The 17398-nt window shown below is 42.2% G+C and overlaps 1 protein-coding gene across 7 annotated transcripts in view; it reads left to right on the forward strand.

Annotated features, from left to right (window-relative positions):
- The window catches only part of DISC1 (DISC1 scaffold protein), a 346483-nt gene that overhangs the window by 105804 nt on the left and 223281 nt on the right, over window positions 1–17398 (forward strand). For all 7 annotated transcript variants that reach the window (XR_008662318.1, XR_008662319.1, XM_055308948.1 and 4 more), the window contains exons 5-6: window positions 9094–9223; window positions 12984–13219. Coding sequence is in view for 5 of the 7 variants with exons in the window: in XM_055308948.1 (XP_055164923.1) it covers window positions 9094–9223; window positions 12984–13219 (366 nt within the window). In the remaining 2 variants the exon portion in view is untranslated. The remainder of the gene's footprint in view (window positions 1–9093; window positions 9224–12983; window positions 13220–17398) is intronic.

The raw sequence follows: 17398 nt of genomic DNA on the forward strand, positions 1-17398 counted from the left end.
TTGGGCAGATAAGACAAACGTTTGGGCCATTTTCAGTTACCAATGTTCATCCAGCCCAGTCTAGTTTGAAACTTTCATTATATATCTGTTTCAAGTCTCTCCCTGTCCATTGTCTGTAACCCTCTTCTTGCTGGTCATTGCTGCTTCCCTGGCTAACAGGCTGGGACACCTCGTGCATATAGGCATGCTCATTGCCTTATGGCACTCATGTGTGGGTTCTCTAGGCAATACCACAGGCCTTCCCCACTGCCCAGATCCTGATGTGAAATGCAACCACCCCTTTTTAGATATTACTTAGCCTCTTTCTGTAGGTCCCCTTGTCCAATGGGCACACTTTTTGGGAAGATAACTTTTGCAATGTCTATTTGATTCATGGGAAGTTCACATGTCTTTGTCATACTGAATGGTCAGCACTCAGGCTGCCTTGTTATAGACCCCCTCTGCCTTGCCATGGCTCTCCAGTTTCTTTGTCCCTGTTGAAGGGCCAGTGATACATCAGAAAGTCTGTTGTGTAAGTACATGTTGCAACAGACACTTGATGCCCCCTTGTCCCGGTCCCTTGGTCTCCCTCCGATTTTCACTCCAGCTGTGGGAAGTTTGTCCACTTCAGGCACCCAACAGGGATATGTGCCATGGGGCTTTCTGTGAAGCTTGTGAGGACAGGGAGTGGGTAATGTCCCCAAGGGTGTGGGAGTTGGTAGATAAATGTGCCAGCCTACCCAGTCTCTATGGGGATAGTTCTGAGGTATGTTCCACATACCTCAGATGTGGAGGTACCTCAGATGTGGAGGTTTTTTTTTCCAGATATGATTCCTGGTGGGATTAAGCCCCAGTTGCCCCTATGGTGCTCAGCTCAATAATGTGCCTTTACTGACTTTTCCTGCATCTCGCTCCCTCACTCTTAGTTTCTTGGGACTCACTTCTCCAGAAAATAGCCCAAACTCAGATCCTTGTCTCAGACTTTTTATTAAGACAACCCTAATTTAGAAAGACATTCATGTAGGAGAATCACATATCAATCTTCCTGCTTGCAGGACACTTCCAATCTTTATGAGCAGGTCTACTGGATTTTTTTGTTTCTATTTAGTTTAAGTGGGAGCGTTTATTCCCTCTTTGCCCCCATGTGAGACTGGGGAAAGGAAAACTCTATTTCCTACATGGCCAATGGGTGTGTGTGTTGAGTGCTAGTTGATTGTGGTAGCGTTGCTTGTGTAGCCCCCAGGGTAGGGCACCCTACTCTACTGTTAGAATTTAGAATGTAGAGTGTTTGGGCTTGTGTTCTTCGGCTTTAACTTCTTATTCTGGAACAACTGGAAAATCACATTTCAATATCCTGCTATAGCAATGATCAGAAGGGAACAGACGGGCAACTATTCCTGCTATATCTTTTTTTTTTTAAAGATGTTATTTATTTATTCATGAGAGGCACAGAGAGAGAGAGCAAGAGAGAGAGAGACAGAGACAGAGACAGAGACATAGGCAGAGAGAGGAGAAACAGGCTCCCTGCAGGGAACCCGATGTGGGACTCAATCCTGGGACTCCGGGATCATGCCCTGAGCTGAAGGCAGACGCTCAACCACTGAGCCGCCCAGGTGTCCCTCTTCCTGCTATATCTTTCCTTCAATCAAAAGAGTTATTTTTTTCTTTCTCCTAAGAGAGAAGTTTGGCCAACTATCACACATATGACTGATAATTTTCTCATTAATATTATGCATTTCTCTGACTATATATCCCATGTATTTTCCCACCGGACCTTCACCAATATGTACTTTAAATCGGTCATACTCACAACTTAAATTCCGTGTGTGTGTGTGTGTGTGTGTGTGTGTGTGTGTAGGGCATCGTGCAAAATATCCTTTATCAAAGACTGTTTCCCAGTGGATAACTTAAAGCACAAGTAGACAAAATATAACAAAGTTTAAAAACAAAGATAGACAATGGTTTTCCAATGGGGCTTATCAAGGCAGAGCTCTGGTTTGCCTGTCCAAATATTTCCTGCACACATACTTCCTTTCAGGTGGGAACAGGGGAGATAAATGTTTGTAGTTGGTGATGCTTCTGGACTGAGTCATTTTTCCTCTGACCAGGTCTTCCTCTGTTCCCTTTGAAACATGTGATTCTTTATTGTCTTGTCAGGACCTTCCCACCATGGTATTTAGGGAAGAGACAACCAGCTCTAAGTTCACAGCCTGGAATGGAGATACATTGTGTAAGTTGAGAAAGTAACTATTATAGACACATTTTACAGAGGTATAACACAAGATGCCTAGGTTATGGTAAGATGTAACAATGGTTATTCTTACCAGAACACACCAGGGTATGTTTCTGAACCTGAATTGAGGCTCAAGGTCAGGAGTCAGATGTCACTAGGATGGCGTGTGTTGCACTCCCAGGAAACCCACTACTGACCCTTTGTCATCAACTCGAGATAGGAACAGAAGAGAAGAATAGAAGGGATGAGCCACAGAATACTCCTCAGAAGTTGTTTTAGAATTAGTGGGTTATAAATATCCTCTTCCAGATAAAGGTCTCTCATGCCATCCTCTTTGCTCAAATTCAACTAAAATTTGTCCTAAAGCCAGTTGTGTTGAGCATAGCTGTTATAAACCCAAACAAATGTTCATGTGCCCCTCTTTGCAGGACAGTCATTTCTGAGTGGGGTAAGACTGTATAAAACAATGTTGCTAGATTTCCTAAGGAATATGACTTTTACTCCATTCTCTTTACTATTCAGACCCAAATCATATATATATATATATATATATATATATATATATATAGGCAGAACTGTACAGTTATCTGAATTATGCCAGGCATTTTTACAGGATTTGTACTATCACAGCGACCTTACTAATTTATGACACTTTGTTGGATGCAGAAGCTATTTCCAGACCTAAACCATATTTCAGTGATTCAATGACTTGCCCAAACCACTTCTTTCTCACCATCTTCCCAAAAAGGGAGGGATGGAAGCACAGAAGTCATATGACATAAATTTGTTTGAATGGTCATCCATGGGGAGCAGCAATGAGTAAAGGCATTCAGAAGGGCTGTACTTGGCTCTTGTTGCCAAAAATAGTCATCTGAACTCAAGTTTTCCAAACTGTAATAATGAAAGCATTGGCCTTGGTAAATGTTGTTTTTTTTTTCTTGACTAAAATTCTTTGATTCCAGAAGTGGCACAAAATAGCACTTTTTCTGGCATTGTGAAGACTGGTATTCCTGTCTGAGAAAGGGATCTTCTGTGTTATACGTACAACTGTCTAAACCATGGGCACTTCCATGAGCCATTCTGATATGGAATGTCCTAGCAGGTGTATTGTCTGGCCTCTCCTCTGCCCTATAGCATTCTCACTTCCCATGTTTCTGAAGGCAACCCTTAGAGCAAAAGGAGGGTGCTGGAGGCTCTAGGGACTCCGGGTGCTGCTAGGGAGGAGGTGGTGATGTAGGTTCATCTCAGGCACACACCCATTAACCACCTGGCTCTGGAAATGTTGATTCCCAGAGGGCATTTCATTCTTTTCTCATTATTACTGAACTACACATGCACAAAAGTCACGTGGTATATGGGGGTCATTGGGATGAGATATGCTCTCACTGGTTTCAGTGATATAGGATCTTATTTAACAAATTGGGTTTTTCCTTTAAATGGTTAGTGGAAAAGACAAAGGAGAAAGGCCAAAGGATATTTCCAGCACTGAGCAGCCCCAGATGGGGGCCTGTAAGAAACTGGGAGGTGGAGAGCAGGATCTTAGAGATCCTGAGTCCCTGCTGGCACCCAGGGCTGTTCTAACATTCCAACCCTCGTGTTGTTAATTCTGGCCCCTGAGGGATTTGCTCATCTTACATACTGATTAGTTTATAGCAGCAATGCTAATTTGTACTGACATTAGGGATTACACATGGAGAATTATTAAATATAAAGGGAGCAACATGATAGAAGGAAGAGGGAGTATGGCTCAGAGGACTGAACATCTCAATGATGGAAACCTGTCCCCTGCTTCATTACGGAGCTACAGTGTGTCCTGGGGCTGCCACACAGCCATCTGTGGATGGCTTTCTACACCTGGAGTCAAAGTGTATGAGACAGAGAGAGGAGTTTTGGTTAATCACAGGGGCTTTTCTTATGGATTAAGTAATGAATGTGATTAACAATAATATGGAGAATTCCCAGTTCTGCACCTGTAGCTCCTCTGTAGCTAATTTTCAATTCTATGTTGATTTCCTTCAGTAACTCCCAACCTGACCCAGATGGTATCTATTTAGGAAATTCAGGAAACTCTTAGTATTTGCATAAGCAGAGCAAATGGAGAAATAAATTAGTGCAAAGAAATGATCCAAATGCAACAGAAAGCTGAATGTAAACAACTTCTGGATTTTCTAGGCCATGGGCTCATTAAATCATTCAACACATATTTGCTAAGACCCTACTCAGTGCGAGCACTGGGAACCACACGAAGTGAGCTGGGTCTCTCCCTTCCTTAGGCTCTCATTCCGGAGAGAGTGGCTATGATGGCTATGTGACAGGCCAAGACCCTGGAGCCCAGAGACAGGAAGCACGTCCCATTCCCACAGATGGCAATAGCTGATGATGGTTTTGTTCTAGAGACTTCCTCTTCTGATCCATGTGAAGATCCTCAAAAAAATTTTCTTTTTCATCTTCGTTACCCTGGAGAGGACACTGTGTCCACTGGACATGCACACAGATCTCATGTTCCCTGCAAGTATGGGGACATGAGGGACAGCAAACAGACATCTCCCTGAGGTTAGAGGGGCTCTGCCTCCTTCCTCACACCTGATGCAAGGGTGGGGCCTGCACAGAGAAGGTGCACAGTGCTCATTTGGTGAATGAACTGATGGTGACCTCCATAATCAGCCACACAGGGAAGGCATCATTGTCTTCATCACCAACCTCATTTTAAAAACGAGGAAGGTAAGGTTCAGAGAGCTTTGATAAATCCAAGGACACATAGCAAGAAAAAGGTAGGGCTAGTACTCAAACCCTGGTCACCTCCCTCCCTGTCATTCTCAGCTGGCCCTGCTCAATAGCGAGCAAGGGGACTTAATCTGTGGGTGTGGGTGGTACAAGCCTAGAAACTAGGAGGAAATGGAGCTGATAATCTTGCCAAGAGCCTAAATGGCACACTGTCCAGGAAAGGCCAGAAAGTGGGGATTGGCAGGATGCATCCCTGACCCCTCGATTCTTCTGCTGGCTCTCCTGGTGGCCAAGAGCAAGTCACTGAATCTCCTCTGCCACTGCTTCCTCAGTGACAAAACTGTGATAATAATATGTTCCTCCTTGGTCTGTAGTGAGAAGTGAGTGTGCTAAAAGTGATGTGTCCAGTGTACAGAAAATTCTCCGTTCGTACTAGTTTATTATCATCAGATTAAGCATTTTTTTTACAATTATTACTGTGATTTGCCTTTACACACATGAATCAGAGTAACAGGTCTTAAAATAAATTTCTAAATTGCAAGGTCTGTTACAATAAGTAAGTGGTTTTGAGATTATTCAGAGAACCCGAATTTGTGTCAGGCCCACGAATACCAGCAAGGTTCCCTTTTCTGTAGCTGCTGCTTCCCAATTTAGAAGAGCTGAGGTGACATATTTTCTACCATTGTTTCTAAAAATAGTAGTGCTGCTTCATTGCAGTGCTTGGTGGGCTCACTCATTTGTAAATGCCACGTTAAGATTTAGGAAGTGGGAGACTCACTCTTACCTTGGAACTCCTATAATAATTGGTTTGAACCTTAGGTTGAGCATTTGTCTATTACCTTGTATTTTCCTTTTGGTGCGTTTGCCTTCCCTGCTCTTGTGCAGGAACCAAGTCTTGTTTACTGCTGGGTCCCTAGCACCAGGGACGAACCACAGCACAGGATGGGTGGGCTTAATAGTGTTTTCTTTTTCTAAATGAATGAATGAAATGGGCTGGAAGTGAAAGGAGATGAACAGCACAGATGTTAGAATGAGTTACTCATTTCCTTCCTTCCTTCCTTCCTTCCTTCCTTCCTTCCTTCCTTCCTTCCTTCCTTCCTTCCTTCCTTCCTTCCTTCCTCCTTCCTCTTACAGCTGATGCAATATGCAACATTAGTTTCAGGTGTATGATTTAATGATTTGACAAGTTTATACATTATGCTAAGTTTACCACAAGTGTAGCTACCATCCATCCTATTACATGGCAATTACGATATCATTGTGTTTTGTGCTGTGTCTTGTATCCTGTGACTTACTTATTCTGTAACTAGAGGCCTGTACCTCCCTCTCTCCTTCACCCATTTAGCCCAACATCCCACCCCCACCCCTCTGGCAACCATCAGTTCATTCTTTGTATTTATAGGTCTGATTCCGCTTTTTGTTTGTTTATTCATTGGATATTTACCCAGAGAAAAGGAGAACACTAACCTGAAAAGATGTATGTACCTCTGTGTTTATTGCAGTATTATTTACAATAGCCAAGCAGCCTAAATGTCCATAAACACACAAATGGTTAAGAAAAATGTGGTGTACACACACACACAGGAATATTAGGCAGCCATCAAAAAGAATGACATTGTGCCATTTGTGACTGTGGATGAACATAGAGGGTATTATGCTAAGTGAAATAAGTTATACTGAGAAAGACAAATACCATATAAATCCATTCATAAATGGAATCTAAAAAAATGAGTTGCTCATTTTCTTTTCTGAGAAACATGGAGGGAGTGAGGCTCTATATGATTGTACAAGTAAGAACAGGAAGCTTCATGTTCCTGCTTGATGAGCCCTGAAGTCAATACATGTGGCAGCCAAGTTCCAGCTATCTGGAAGGAGATTCCAGGGGAGGAAGGGACAGGTGTCCTTTATGCCTCAGACTATCAGAAGCTATAGACACCTACTTTGCCCTTGACCTTTTACATATGAAATGTGATTTATTTCAAACAGACATGTCTATTTTGTCCAAGGGCTATGACAATTGGCTATGTGAAACTATTTAAGTCAATAGTATAGCTACTTAGTGTATATGGTAGAAAGCATTTCCACTCTAGTATTAGAAATAACATATGCTCATTATAGAAAACTTAGAAAATAAAAAAATTGGCCAAAAGAAATAATTCTATGACCCAGAGGTGAGAGCTGATAACATTTTGGTGGATGTTTTCCTATATTTTATATACATTTTTTTTTACAATAGTTGTTTTGTGTTCTACATATTATCATAATAGCTGATTGAAAAAAATAGCAATAGATAGAGATCATTTTCCAGTGGTTACATCTTCTTTGGTGACCTAATTTTAGTGGCTGCATAACCCTTCTTTGTGTGGCTGTGCCATGGCTTACTGCTTTGCTACTCATTTGGGGACACAATTGTGTGTTTTCAGTTTGGGGCTACTAAAAAATGTGGTATTTTTATAGCTAACCTTTGTGCACATCTGTAATTATTTACATATGATGAATTCTTAGAAGTGGGAATATAGGATCTGAAGTTATACTGTATTTTATGCTAAATTCCTTTTCCCTTCTCTCACCAAGCAATGATGGTTCCTGAAAACATTTGCCAGTTAAGTGAAAAGAGATATTTTGTGTTGTTTGGATTTGCATTGAAAAGTGTTTTTGATGGTAAACATTTTCCTTAACTCTTTGTAATTCCTTTGGTTGGATTTTAATTTATTTTTTATTTTTTTAAAAAGATTTTATTTATTTATTCATGACAGACAGAGAGAGAGAGAGAGAGAGAAACAGAGAGAGAGACAGGCTCCATGCAGGGAGCCCGACATGGGACTCAATCCCGGCTCTACGGGATTACACCCTGGGCCGAAGGTGGTGCTAAACCACTGGGCCACCGGGGCTGCCCCTTTGGTTGGATTTTTAAAAAGACTTATTCATTCATTTTAGAGAGAGAGAAAGAGAAAGAGAGAGAGAGAAGGAGCATGAGCAGGGGGAGGGAGAGGGAGAATCCTTGAGCAGACTCCCTGCCAAGCAGGGAGCCTGATGTGGGGCTTGATCCCAGGACCCAGAGATCATGACTTGAGCTGAAACCAAGAGTCGGCCACTGGCCACTTAACTGACTTAGCAACCTATGCACACCTGTTTGAATTTCTGATAGATGTGTTCGTCTTTATCTTCTTGGTTCGATAGGACTCTTGAAATTAGAAATATTTTTCCTTTTTATGGTACATGGCTGGTAATATTTTTTCCCAACTTGTCATTTGCTTTTGTAGTTGGTGCTGTTTTCCTAAACTTAGTTTCCCTGAATGGTTGACATAGGTTTGACATAGATTTTTGCTTGGGGTATATATTTTTTTTTTCTGTCCAACTGCATCGAGTTAGAAATTGAATACTTTAACGATGAATTTGTCATCCGTTAAGGGTAAATGTCTTCAAGACCCCTGCAAAGTCTCAATCAAGCCTGTGCTGCATTTCCCCCAGCACTGCTTTGACCAAATGTGCCAGCTCCTGACAGAGCCAGATTTTAAGTGGTTTTTGACAGTCTTTTAGCAAGCCTTTTCTGAGAAGCTCTGACCCAAGCATCTGTGGATCAGTCACAGCTCTTTTTAATCTCTGCAGCCACGACCGGCCCCTGGCATTTGGCTCTGTCTGAATGATCAAGCCAGCACTGTCCAATAAAATACAATGCAAACCATAGACATGATTTCAGATTATCCAGTAGCCACACTAAATAGATGCAAGAAGAAAGAGGTGAAGTTAATTTTACAAATATATTAAATACAACCCAGTTCATTGAAAATATGATCATTCCAATATGTGATAAACATAAAAATTATAGAAATATTTTGCACTCTTTGTTTTCATTCGAAGTCTTTAAAATCTGGTGTGCATTGGACAGTGTCAGCACGTAGATAGTATATGTGATTAGGGGCCATAGGATGGGACAGGGCAGGCCTAAAAATAGCAGTTTGGCTTTGGGTAAAAGCAAAATCCCCAACAGAATGTAATTAAAACAGAAACTTACTTTAGGGACCTAGTTCATCTGACCTGCCAAAGATGAGAACAGCTGGCGGCCACTTTGTGAAATTTCTTTCTCTGGAAAGTTTTGTAGCTCCAAGGATTTCAGTTTCTTCACATCTGTATTAACATGCATATTGTACTTTAAGGGCCTGCAGTGATGACCCCCATACCACCCCCAGGATGGAGCCGAAGCTGTGGGAGCCCACTGCTCAGGACACCCTGCGTGTGTCCATCACCAGACGAGACTGGCTTCTTCAGGAGAAGCGGCAGCTGCAGGTGAGCAGGGGAAGGATGCTCAGAGAAATGAGAGCTTTGGCCATCCACCCGTGAAGTCCAAAAGAGAGAGATGGGTGGAGTTGGCTGGAGGGCTGGTAGGAATCTCATTCCACAAAGAGGGGTTGAAAGCTCAGCGGTGTTTGTGCCCATTTTCAGTATTCCTCATTACTTTTTGAATATGCTTTCCTTGTCTGCCAGGCCAATGACCTCTGATCATTTTGATCTTTATGAGGTTCTTTTGAAAGTCAGGAAGAAATGTGTTCTGTGAAAATCCTTCATGGAAAATTGTATTGAGTTGAAGCGTGAGGAGCAGTTGTCAGGGGGCAGAGTTGTAAGTGTGGGCTGGGCAAGGCTAGCGTGTCTGGGAAAAACCAGTAGATATCACATGAAAGTTCCAGATTGGCCCAGAGTGGTGGGTAAAAGTTGGCCAGGAACCACTCAGGGGCTGTAAGTCTAGATGCAGCACAGAGTTAAGGCAGGAGGCTACCAAGTGCTCTGGAAGTAGACTCCCCCTTCCTGAGGCAGGGACCCTTGAAGTTGGGTCCATACCACGTGGAGCCCCAGGGGGCTCGAGACAGGAATGGGGGGTAACAAGGGAGCATCTATGGAAGACAACGTGACTCCAGGAAGAGTATGGGTCTTGAACACCTGAGTGCAAATCTTGGTTTAGGTTCTAAACAATGGAGTGAGTTTAGACTGTTTTATGGGCTTGGATGAGTTCTTGGACTGCCCTCCCATCCCTACCCCCTGGTTCAGAGTATTCTTATTACCTGAGCTTGCCCATCCAAGTCCCCATAACAGCAAGGTGGCAAAAGCCATCACAACTTGAAAATATTCTCCAGTAAACTGAATACTTCTATATTCAGTGAGTATCATCCTAAAAGTTTGTGTTGTGATGTATGGGGTTCAGGAGCAAAGGGTCAAGAAAGAAATCTTGAGATGTCTTTGGTGCAAAAAGGTGGTTTTATTAAAGCATGGAGACAGGACCCATGGGCAGAAAGAGCCTCATTGGGTTTGAGGAGTGACTGAGTATATGCTTTTAAGTTGAAAGGGGTTTGGGGAGAGTGTAAGTCTCTAAGAAATTTGGAAGCAAGGTTTCTAGGACCTTGAGGAGTCATTTACTGCTGTCTAGTAAATTCTTAGTCATGAAAACTTTCAGATGTATATCAGTGGGCCATATGTTTGGAGGATGATTAATAACATATATCTTTGTTGGGGGGTAGAGGTAAAGGAAGTTTCTGAAGGGATTTTTATATGTTAAAGAAGACTTACAGAATCCTGGAAGTCAAGCTAATGTCAAGCTGGGGTTGCTTTTTGCCTCTAGCAAAGTATTCACATTGAGGCAGTTGAGTTCCTGGAGGAAGGTCACCCTGCCTGTCTCAAGTACTTGTCAGTGGACTGCAAAGGAAATTTGATTATTTTTCTTATATGTCTTTTGCTTTTGTTCTCCACATCACTTTGGGTAGCTGAAAATGTGAAATCTGGCTTTTGGTTTTGAACAATATTTAATATTTACAACATTAACAATATTCGAAAAATATTTACAATATTTTTCAGTAGCCTGCATAATTCCTTATGATGTCAGAATGTACGGGAAATAGTTTTAGCCCTGGGATACCTAGTGTTTGAGGAGAACGTTCTCAGCAGAACTCTGGGGGAACGTGAATATTCATTTATTCAGCAGGTGTTTGAATGCCTCTTATATTCCAGATACTGTTTGAAATGCTTAGGATTTCTGTGAAGTTGATGTTCTAGTAGAGGTGGGCCTCGGGAGATAGATAAGAAATGGCAAACATAATTAATTCCCAAGTTATGTCCTTACTATGTTGTAGGGTGGTAAGAGCTATAATGCATAAGCTAAGATCAACCCATTGTGCAGTGAGATGGAAGCCAAGGGAGCAGCCACATGAAGGCCAGCAGTGGGGATGTGCCTCACATATTCAGAGGGCAGCCAGCAGGCCAGGGTAGGGGAGAATAGTAGAGGACAAAGTCAGGGAGAAACGTCTTGGAGGACCTTGCACACCTTTATAAGCACTCAGGCTTCTGTCTGACTGCAGTGTGGCCATTGAAAGGTTTTAAGCAAAGTAGCAACATAATCTGACCACGTTTTAAAGAATCACTTTGACTTCTGTGTTAAGAATTGGGTGCTGGACCACTGTGGAAAAGCACGGTGGGTCTTCACAACGTTAAAAATAGAATCATCATGCAATCAAGCAATTCCACTTCTGAGTATATATTCAAAAGAATTGAAATAAGGACCTCAAAGTGATGTTCAAAACAACATTTTTCACAACAGCCAAAAGTGGAAGCAACCCAAGTGTCCATCTACAGATGAATGGATAAACCACATGTAGTCCATCCACACAATGGAGTGCTATACAAACTTAAGAAGGAAGGAAATTCTGACACATGGTGCAACTTGGAAGAACCTTAAGGACATTATACTGAGTGAAATAAGCCAGTCACAAAAAAGGCAAATACTATGCTTCCACTTATATGAAGTTCCTAGGGATTCATAGAGACAGAAAGTAGAATGGCAGTTGCCAGGGGTTGGGGGAAAGATGGGGTAAATGGGGATCTGGAGTTTTGGTTTATAAGATGAAGAGGTCTTGGACGGATGGTGCCAATGGTTGCACAGCAATATGAATGTACTTAATGCCATGGGACTGGCATTAAAAATGGTTAAGATGGTGAATTTCATGTTACATGCATTTTGCACATTTACAAAGAAAGAAAACAATAGGATACGGGCAGAGGTGGAGGATGGGAGGTTAGTTGGGAAACAATGCCAATGATATTGTAACGATGGACCAATGGGAGACATATTATCTTCTTGGAGCATCTCAGGGGTGGATCTTCAGTACCAACCAACTAAGTCTCTACCCTCAGCCCAAACTGGAAGTGGGGTCAGGAGGTAGAAGTTATAGGTGATCTGTACTTGGATTTGAGCGACCACAGATAAGAGATGGGGAGACACCCAGGATCAGAGCTCTGCTCTTATTAGCCAGAAACCAACGCATGGGACATGGGAGTGTGGTGATTGAAAGAGTCTCATTTTAAATTCAGAGTGCTACAGGCAGTGAGATGCTTGTCTGCTCTAGCATCGTGCACACAATTGGCATTCACTCAATAACCTACTGTTTGTTTTATCCTTTGACCTCAAGATTGGATGATATTCTATAGATTCTTTGGATTTTGGTCTGCTATATTAGTGGAAATTGAATTTATTTAATATTTTTATGAACTTTAGACTGCATAACACTATCTGCAGCATCCCATTGCTCCTTCAATCTTGTAGACTTAGCAAACTGATTTTTTTTAATCTTTCTCTGCATACTACATTTTCACATTTGGGGACAGACCAACCAAGGATTGTTCCCTTTTCTTTTTCGGTCTGTGACCTGTGTTACCTGCTTAGTTCATACCTCAAACATATGACGTTTGCGACTCTATATTGTAGCTCTTCCGGCTCAAATGGAGTAAGTTATTAATATATTTGCTTGGTTCTTCCAAGTCAAATTCCTGGCTCACCCCCCATAATTATTGAATACTTGGGAGGGAATATCTTTCCTTACGCCAACTAATCAGAAATATAAAATTGGCGTGATTTTTCTACTTCAACAAACCTCCAAAAATCTGCCTGCCTTAGAAGTGGCTCTAGTACATATGGCCGACTCTCATTTAAAGGACTCATTATCAGCAGAGCAGTTTGCCATGAGCAGGGTTAATTTATAAAATCTGGTTTCTCCATTCTCTACAGAAAGAAATCGAAGCTCTCCAAGCAAGAATGTCTGTGCTGGAAGCAAAAGATCAGCAGCTGAGAAGGGAAATAGAAGAGCAGGAGCAGCTTCTCCCATGGCAGGGCTATGACCTGACCACCCTAGTGGGCAGGCTGTCTCTGGGCGAGCTGCAGGAAGTCCGCAAGGCCTTGCATGACACCCTGGCCCTTGCCAACCAGATTTCCATCTGTGCAGAACCACCTGAAACCATAAGAAGGTATTGATTTCCTAATTGATTTGGGATCCCTCAACTCATTGACCAGTTTACAGGACTGATGTTACCTGCTGTCCCTCATACACAAATATTTTTCCAAGAAGGGCTCTAGTTTTTCAATAGAAGTGCTATTGTTATTTTGAGCAGGGAAAATTATTCATTGTATGGGGCAGTTCTGAATATTTGGAGACATTTTATGTTCTGGCCACCCAGTCTACCAAATGCCAGTATTTCTTCTCCATTCTACTATGCACCGTCCCCATTTCCAGAGACCCCAAGGGCACCTTCTTTCTCTTTGAGATCTGTAGCAGCTCAGTTGGTTAGAGATTCTGATGCCAACCTTTGCTGAAGACACTCATCTGGAGAGAGGTAAACTATACCTCTCACTGATGGAGGGGGTGAATCATTAAGAGGGGGCTACTCAATCATGACAGTATTTCTTTCAGGAAGAATGAATGGTTATTAATAATAGCTAGCATTTACTGAATGCTTACTCTTTGACAGGCACTGTGCTAAGCTTTAAGAGTTGCTTCTATTATTATATTTATTTTATAGATGAGGAAAAGAAAGTTCAAGAATGTTAGTAATTTGCCCACAGTCCTGATAAGAGGCAAAATTGATATTAAAATTCCTATTTGTTACTTCTCAGCCTAGCTTCTTATCCACTTACGGAGTGAGAATCTTTCCCATGGTCTATATTGTGGAATATCTACAAGATACAAGTCTGTGTTTTGTCCTTCGGAGATCATGGACTTATTTTGGTGAAAGAACTCACGCGTATGCATTTTAGCTAAAAAGCTGAGTAATGCCCAAATGAACATGCAGATGGGTAGTAAGGACTGTGGGTGTTGTGAGTGTAGAGCAACGGGAGAGATTCACGTTCTGCTTAGTTATTATGCTGAAGGCACTACTTCATAGGACTTACCACCTGTAGTGGTTGAGAATGTGGGTTCTGCCATTTGATTTTCTGGGGGCGAATCCTCACTCAACAATGTAACAGCTGGGAGCCACCTATTACTTGGGGAAGGGGATGATGATAATAGGGCTGTTACATGGATCAACTGTTAATACATATAAAGCTCTGGTAACAGTGTGCCTGGATGGTAGTAAGCACTTCACTGTGCTTACTGCTTGTCACGTTTGTAATGGGATTCCAGGCTTCTGAAGGCCTTCAAACTGTCTGTCCCAACGTGTCTTAGGCTATTGAGTGAATTCTGGTCCCCTCTTATCCACATAGCAAATAGTATCCAGCCAAGAAAAGCAAGCCACGGATGCTATTCTAGGGAGGTGCTTAGGACTTCCTCTCATTCTCCTTTCAGCCCTAATATTTCCCTTCAGAAATCTAACCTCATGGCTCATGCTCATGGAGAAGAAGAGATTTGGATTGTTGCCAAACTGGAAACTGACCATTGAATATGACTTGCGCTCTCCAGCTGCATCTTTGTACCTGTCCCTATACTATTGCCTCCACCTCTGAGGATCTTTCCCACACAGGGATGCTTCCAGTGTTCTCCTGTGGAAGTCACTCTACATCCATATGTCTATACATGCACACACATATACACATACAGAGGTATAGGTATATATATATTATACTTCGTATATCATATGTCATATATGCACACATAACATGCACTGTATTATATACATGTATTATGTATAATATATAAGATGAAATATACATGTGAATTTATAATTATGTTTACAAATACATATATTTATATTTGAGGCTTAAAATGATCCTTTTTCATCCTGCCATCCAGGTGTGTCCTACTTATTTTTCCTTTTGCTTTTAACCACACAGAGATTTGTTATCCACCTCTCATCTTTCCCACAAGGTGATGGCTTTTTGCCAGAAAAAGCTAGGGCATGCTTAACTTAGAATCTACTGCAGTGTTTAGCAAAGCCTCTGGGTTTTGAGTTGAATTCAAAGCATCCCTGCAGGTGTGCCCTGTCCTGTACAGAGATGCACAAGTTGTAGAGCAAGTGCTTTCTCACACACCAACTCACTGCGTTCAGAGCAGCCTGGGGTGGTAGGCGGGCTATTCTCCTTGTTCACATTTTATGGATGAGGAAACAAAAACTCAGGAGCTTTTCCAGGTGAAGAAGCTACTAAGAGGCCTTCTCATATACATCCATAGCAGCCTTTGAGTCTGAGCTAATAGAAGATAGTTTCTTTCCAGAGATCCAAGGAAGTTCTTTCTCTTAGTCTAAAACAAGGATCTCCATTATATGGCAGGCTGATAGAGCGAGGCCCTTGAACTTGGATCCTATAATTTCGAATCTGTTATTCTGCCTTAGTTCTCAGTCTGGAATGTTTATCATGAGCAGAACACTGCCAGCACCGAGCAGAGTTTTATGTTGCTGGAGAGTGACCACCCTGGGACATATCATAATCTGGGTGACACTGTAACAGGGGGTGACCCTTGGCATCTCCTTTATTTACTTAGTGGTACAGTCAGGCACCTCCCTGCCTTAGGACAGTTTGGGGTGTGTAGGTACAGATCAGTTTCCTTTCTTCCGCAAGAGGGAGGTGAGGCTTCATGCTGTTTCTGGTCATAAATATTAACTGGAAAAATCATTGTTATTTTGTGGGCTTTCCGTTTAAGAAGGAAGACACACTTTTTCCAAACTGATGGGCTTCAGCATGGACTCCCAGAAATAGAGTGTTTGAAAGAAGCAAATGTGGAGTCATATGGCTCGATAGATCACAGATTGCTTGGTCTAGTATTTTTAACTAATTATACACAATACTGTTTGACTTAGTTTTTCCTATGAGATACTGGTTTTCTTTTTGAAGATGTTGACTTGACGGGGGCTATCTCGTAGGTGCCCCAGCCAGAAGACTGCATCTTATATGCACCTACAGTTGTTGACCAGTGTCTGTTGTTTATGAGAATAGTTTCTTCTTAGGCCAGATGGAGGAGAGATCCTGACAAATTGTGAAACAGGCAAATCTTGAAGTCTTATGAAGAGAGGTTGTAGAGATTGGTATTGTTACAAATATGTGGAGAAACAGACCACTCAGCATCACAATTATTATTATCATCACTGATAAAGATTTTTCATAGAGACGAGCTATAAACTCAGGGTGCTGTCTGGGGAGAAGCTGTTTCTGATTTACTCAACTGGGTAATGTGCAAGTTCAAAGGGAAGGATATGCTTCTTCACTGGATAAACTACACAGTCAGCTTGAAAAGGAACTTCCTAATAGCACTTGGCATTTCTGAGCAAATCACTGATGGAGACTCTCTGCTTGCATGGCGCCATCATTTCTGACCATAGCTTGTTGGGAATCATCTGGTGGATGTCAGAGAAAGGCTGGAAGGAGAAGGTTGTATGAGGGAATGAGAGAGCCAGTGACTTTTTATTTGGACATTATAATAGAAACCAAAGCAGCAGTTTGAATTTTCTAATGTGTGAGTTTTGGATCCATTATCTTTTAGCAGGGTGGAATGAGGAGCTGCCTTCTCAGAGATACCATAGCTGCCTTTTGATAGAGCCAACAGAAATGGTTTTCGTCCAATGACCAAGAGGATATTTTTTAATCCTCTGGGGAATCAGGAACTCCACAGTGTGGAAGCTGATAGAGCAGGGATGTAGAAAGGACAGGGCCCACTGCAGATATTTGTTTGTTTGAATTTCTCTATCCTGGGATTCCAAACCCTCAGCCTTAAAACGAATTCCTTGTTTCCTCTTACAAATTTTCATTTAATGGGAGAGGTCTAGATGGATGGCTTTATCCAGTGAGCTGGATTCTCCAACCACATTAACCAGTCCTTCTCATTCCATTCCATACTGACTCCACTCCAATAATCGGTAATAGGATTGGGTGTTGGTGGGGGCAGTGTGGGGAGAAGTTTGGGGGGCAGAGAAGGAAGAATGTGACAAGTTCTGGGGCTTTTCTTGGGCCACATCCTTGTATGTGAGGTGTGAGTTCCCATCTGTTTATGTGGCATAATTTTTTTTTAATGTGGCATAAATTGAGGAGGGTCGTGACTTGCAGCTCATGTTTCTCCAGTGCCATTGGCCCAGCTCTCCTAGCCCTTTATTGGTCTGTGTGCCTTGCACACCAGGGAAGAGCCAGGCAGTGACCCTGTCCAGCAGCATGTGGCCAACTGTGAAGTGAGTTAGGAATAATCAGAGTAATGACAATAGAGATGCGGGCTGTGGATGATACTT

This window comes from Nyctereutes procyonoides, unplaced genomic scaffold (assembly GCF_905146905.1).
Source record: "Nyctereutes procyonoides isolate TBG_1078 unplaced genomic scaffold, NYPRO_anot_genome, whole genome shotgun sequence".
Lineage (NCBI taxonomy): Eukaryota > Metazoa > Chordata > Mammalia > Carnivora > Canidae > Nyctereutes > Nyctereutes procyonoides.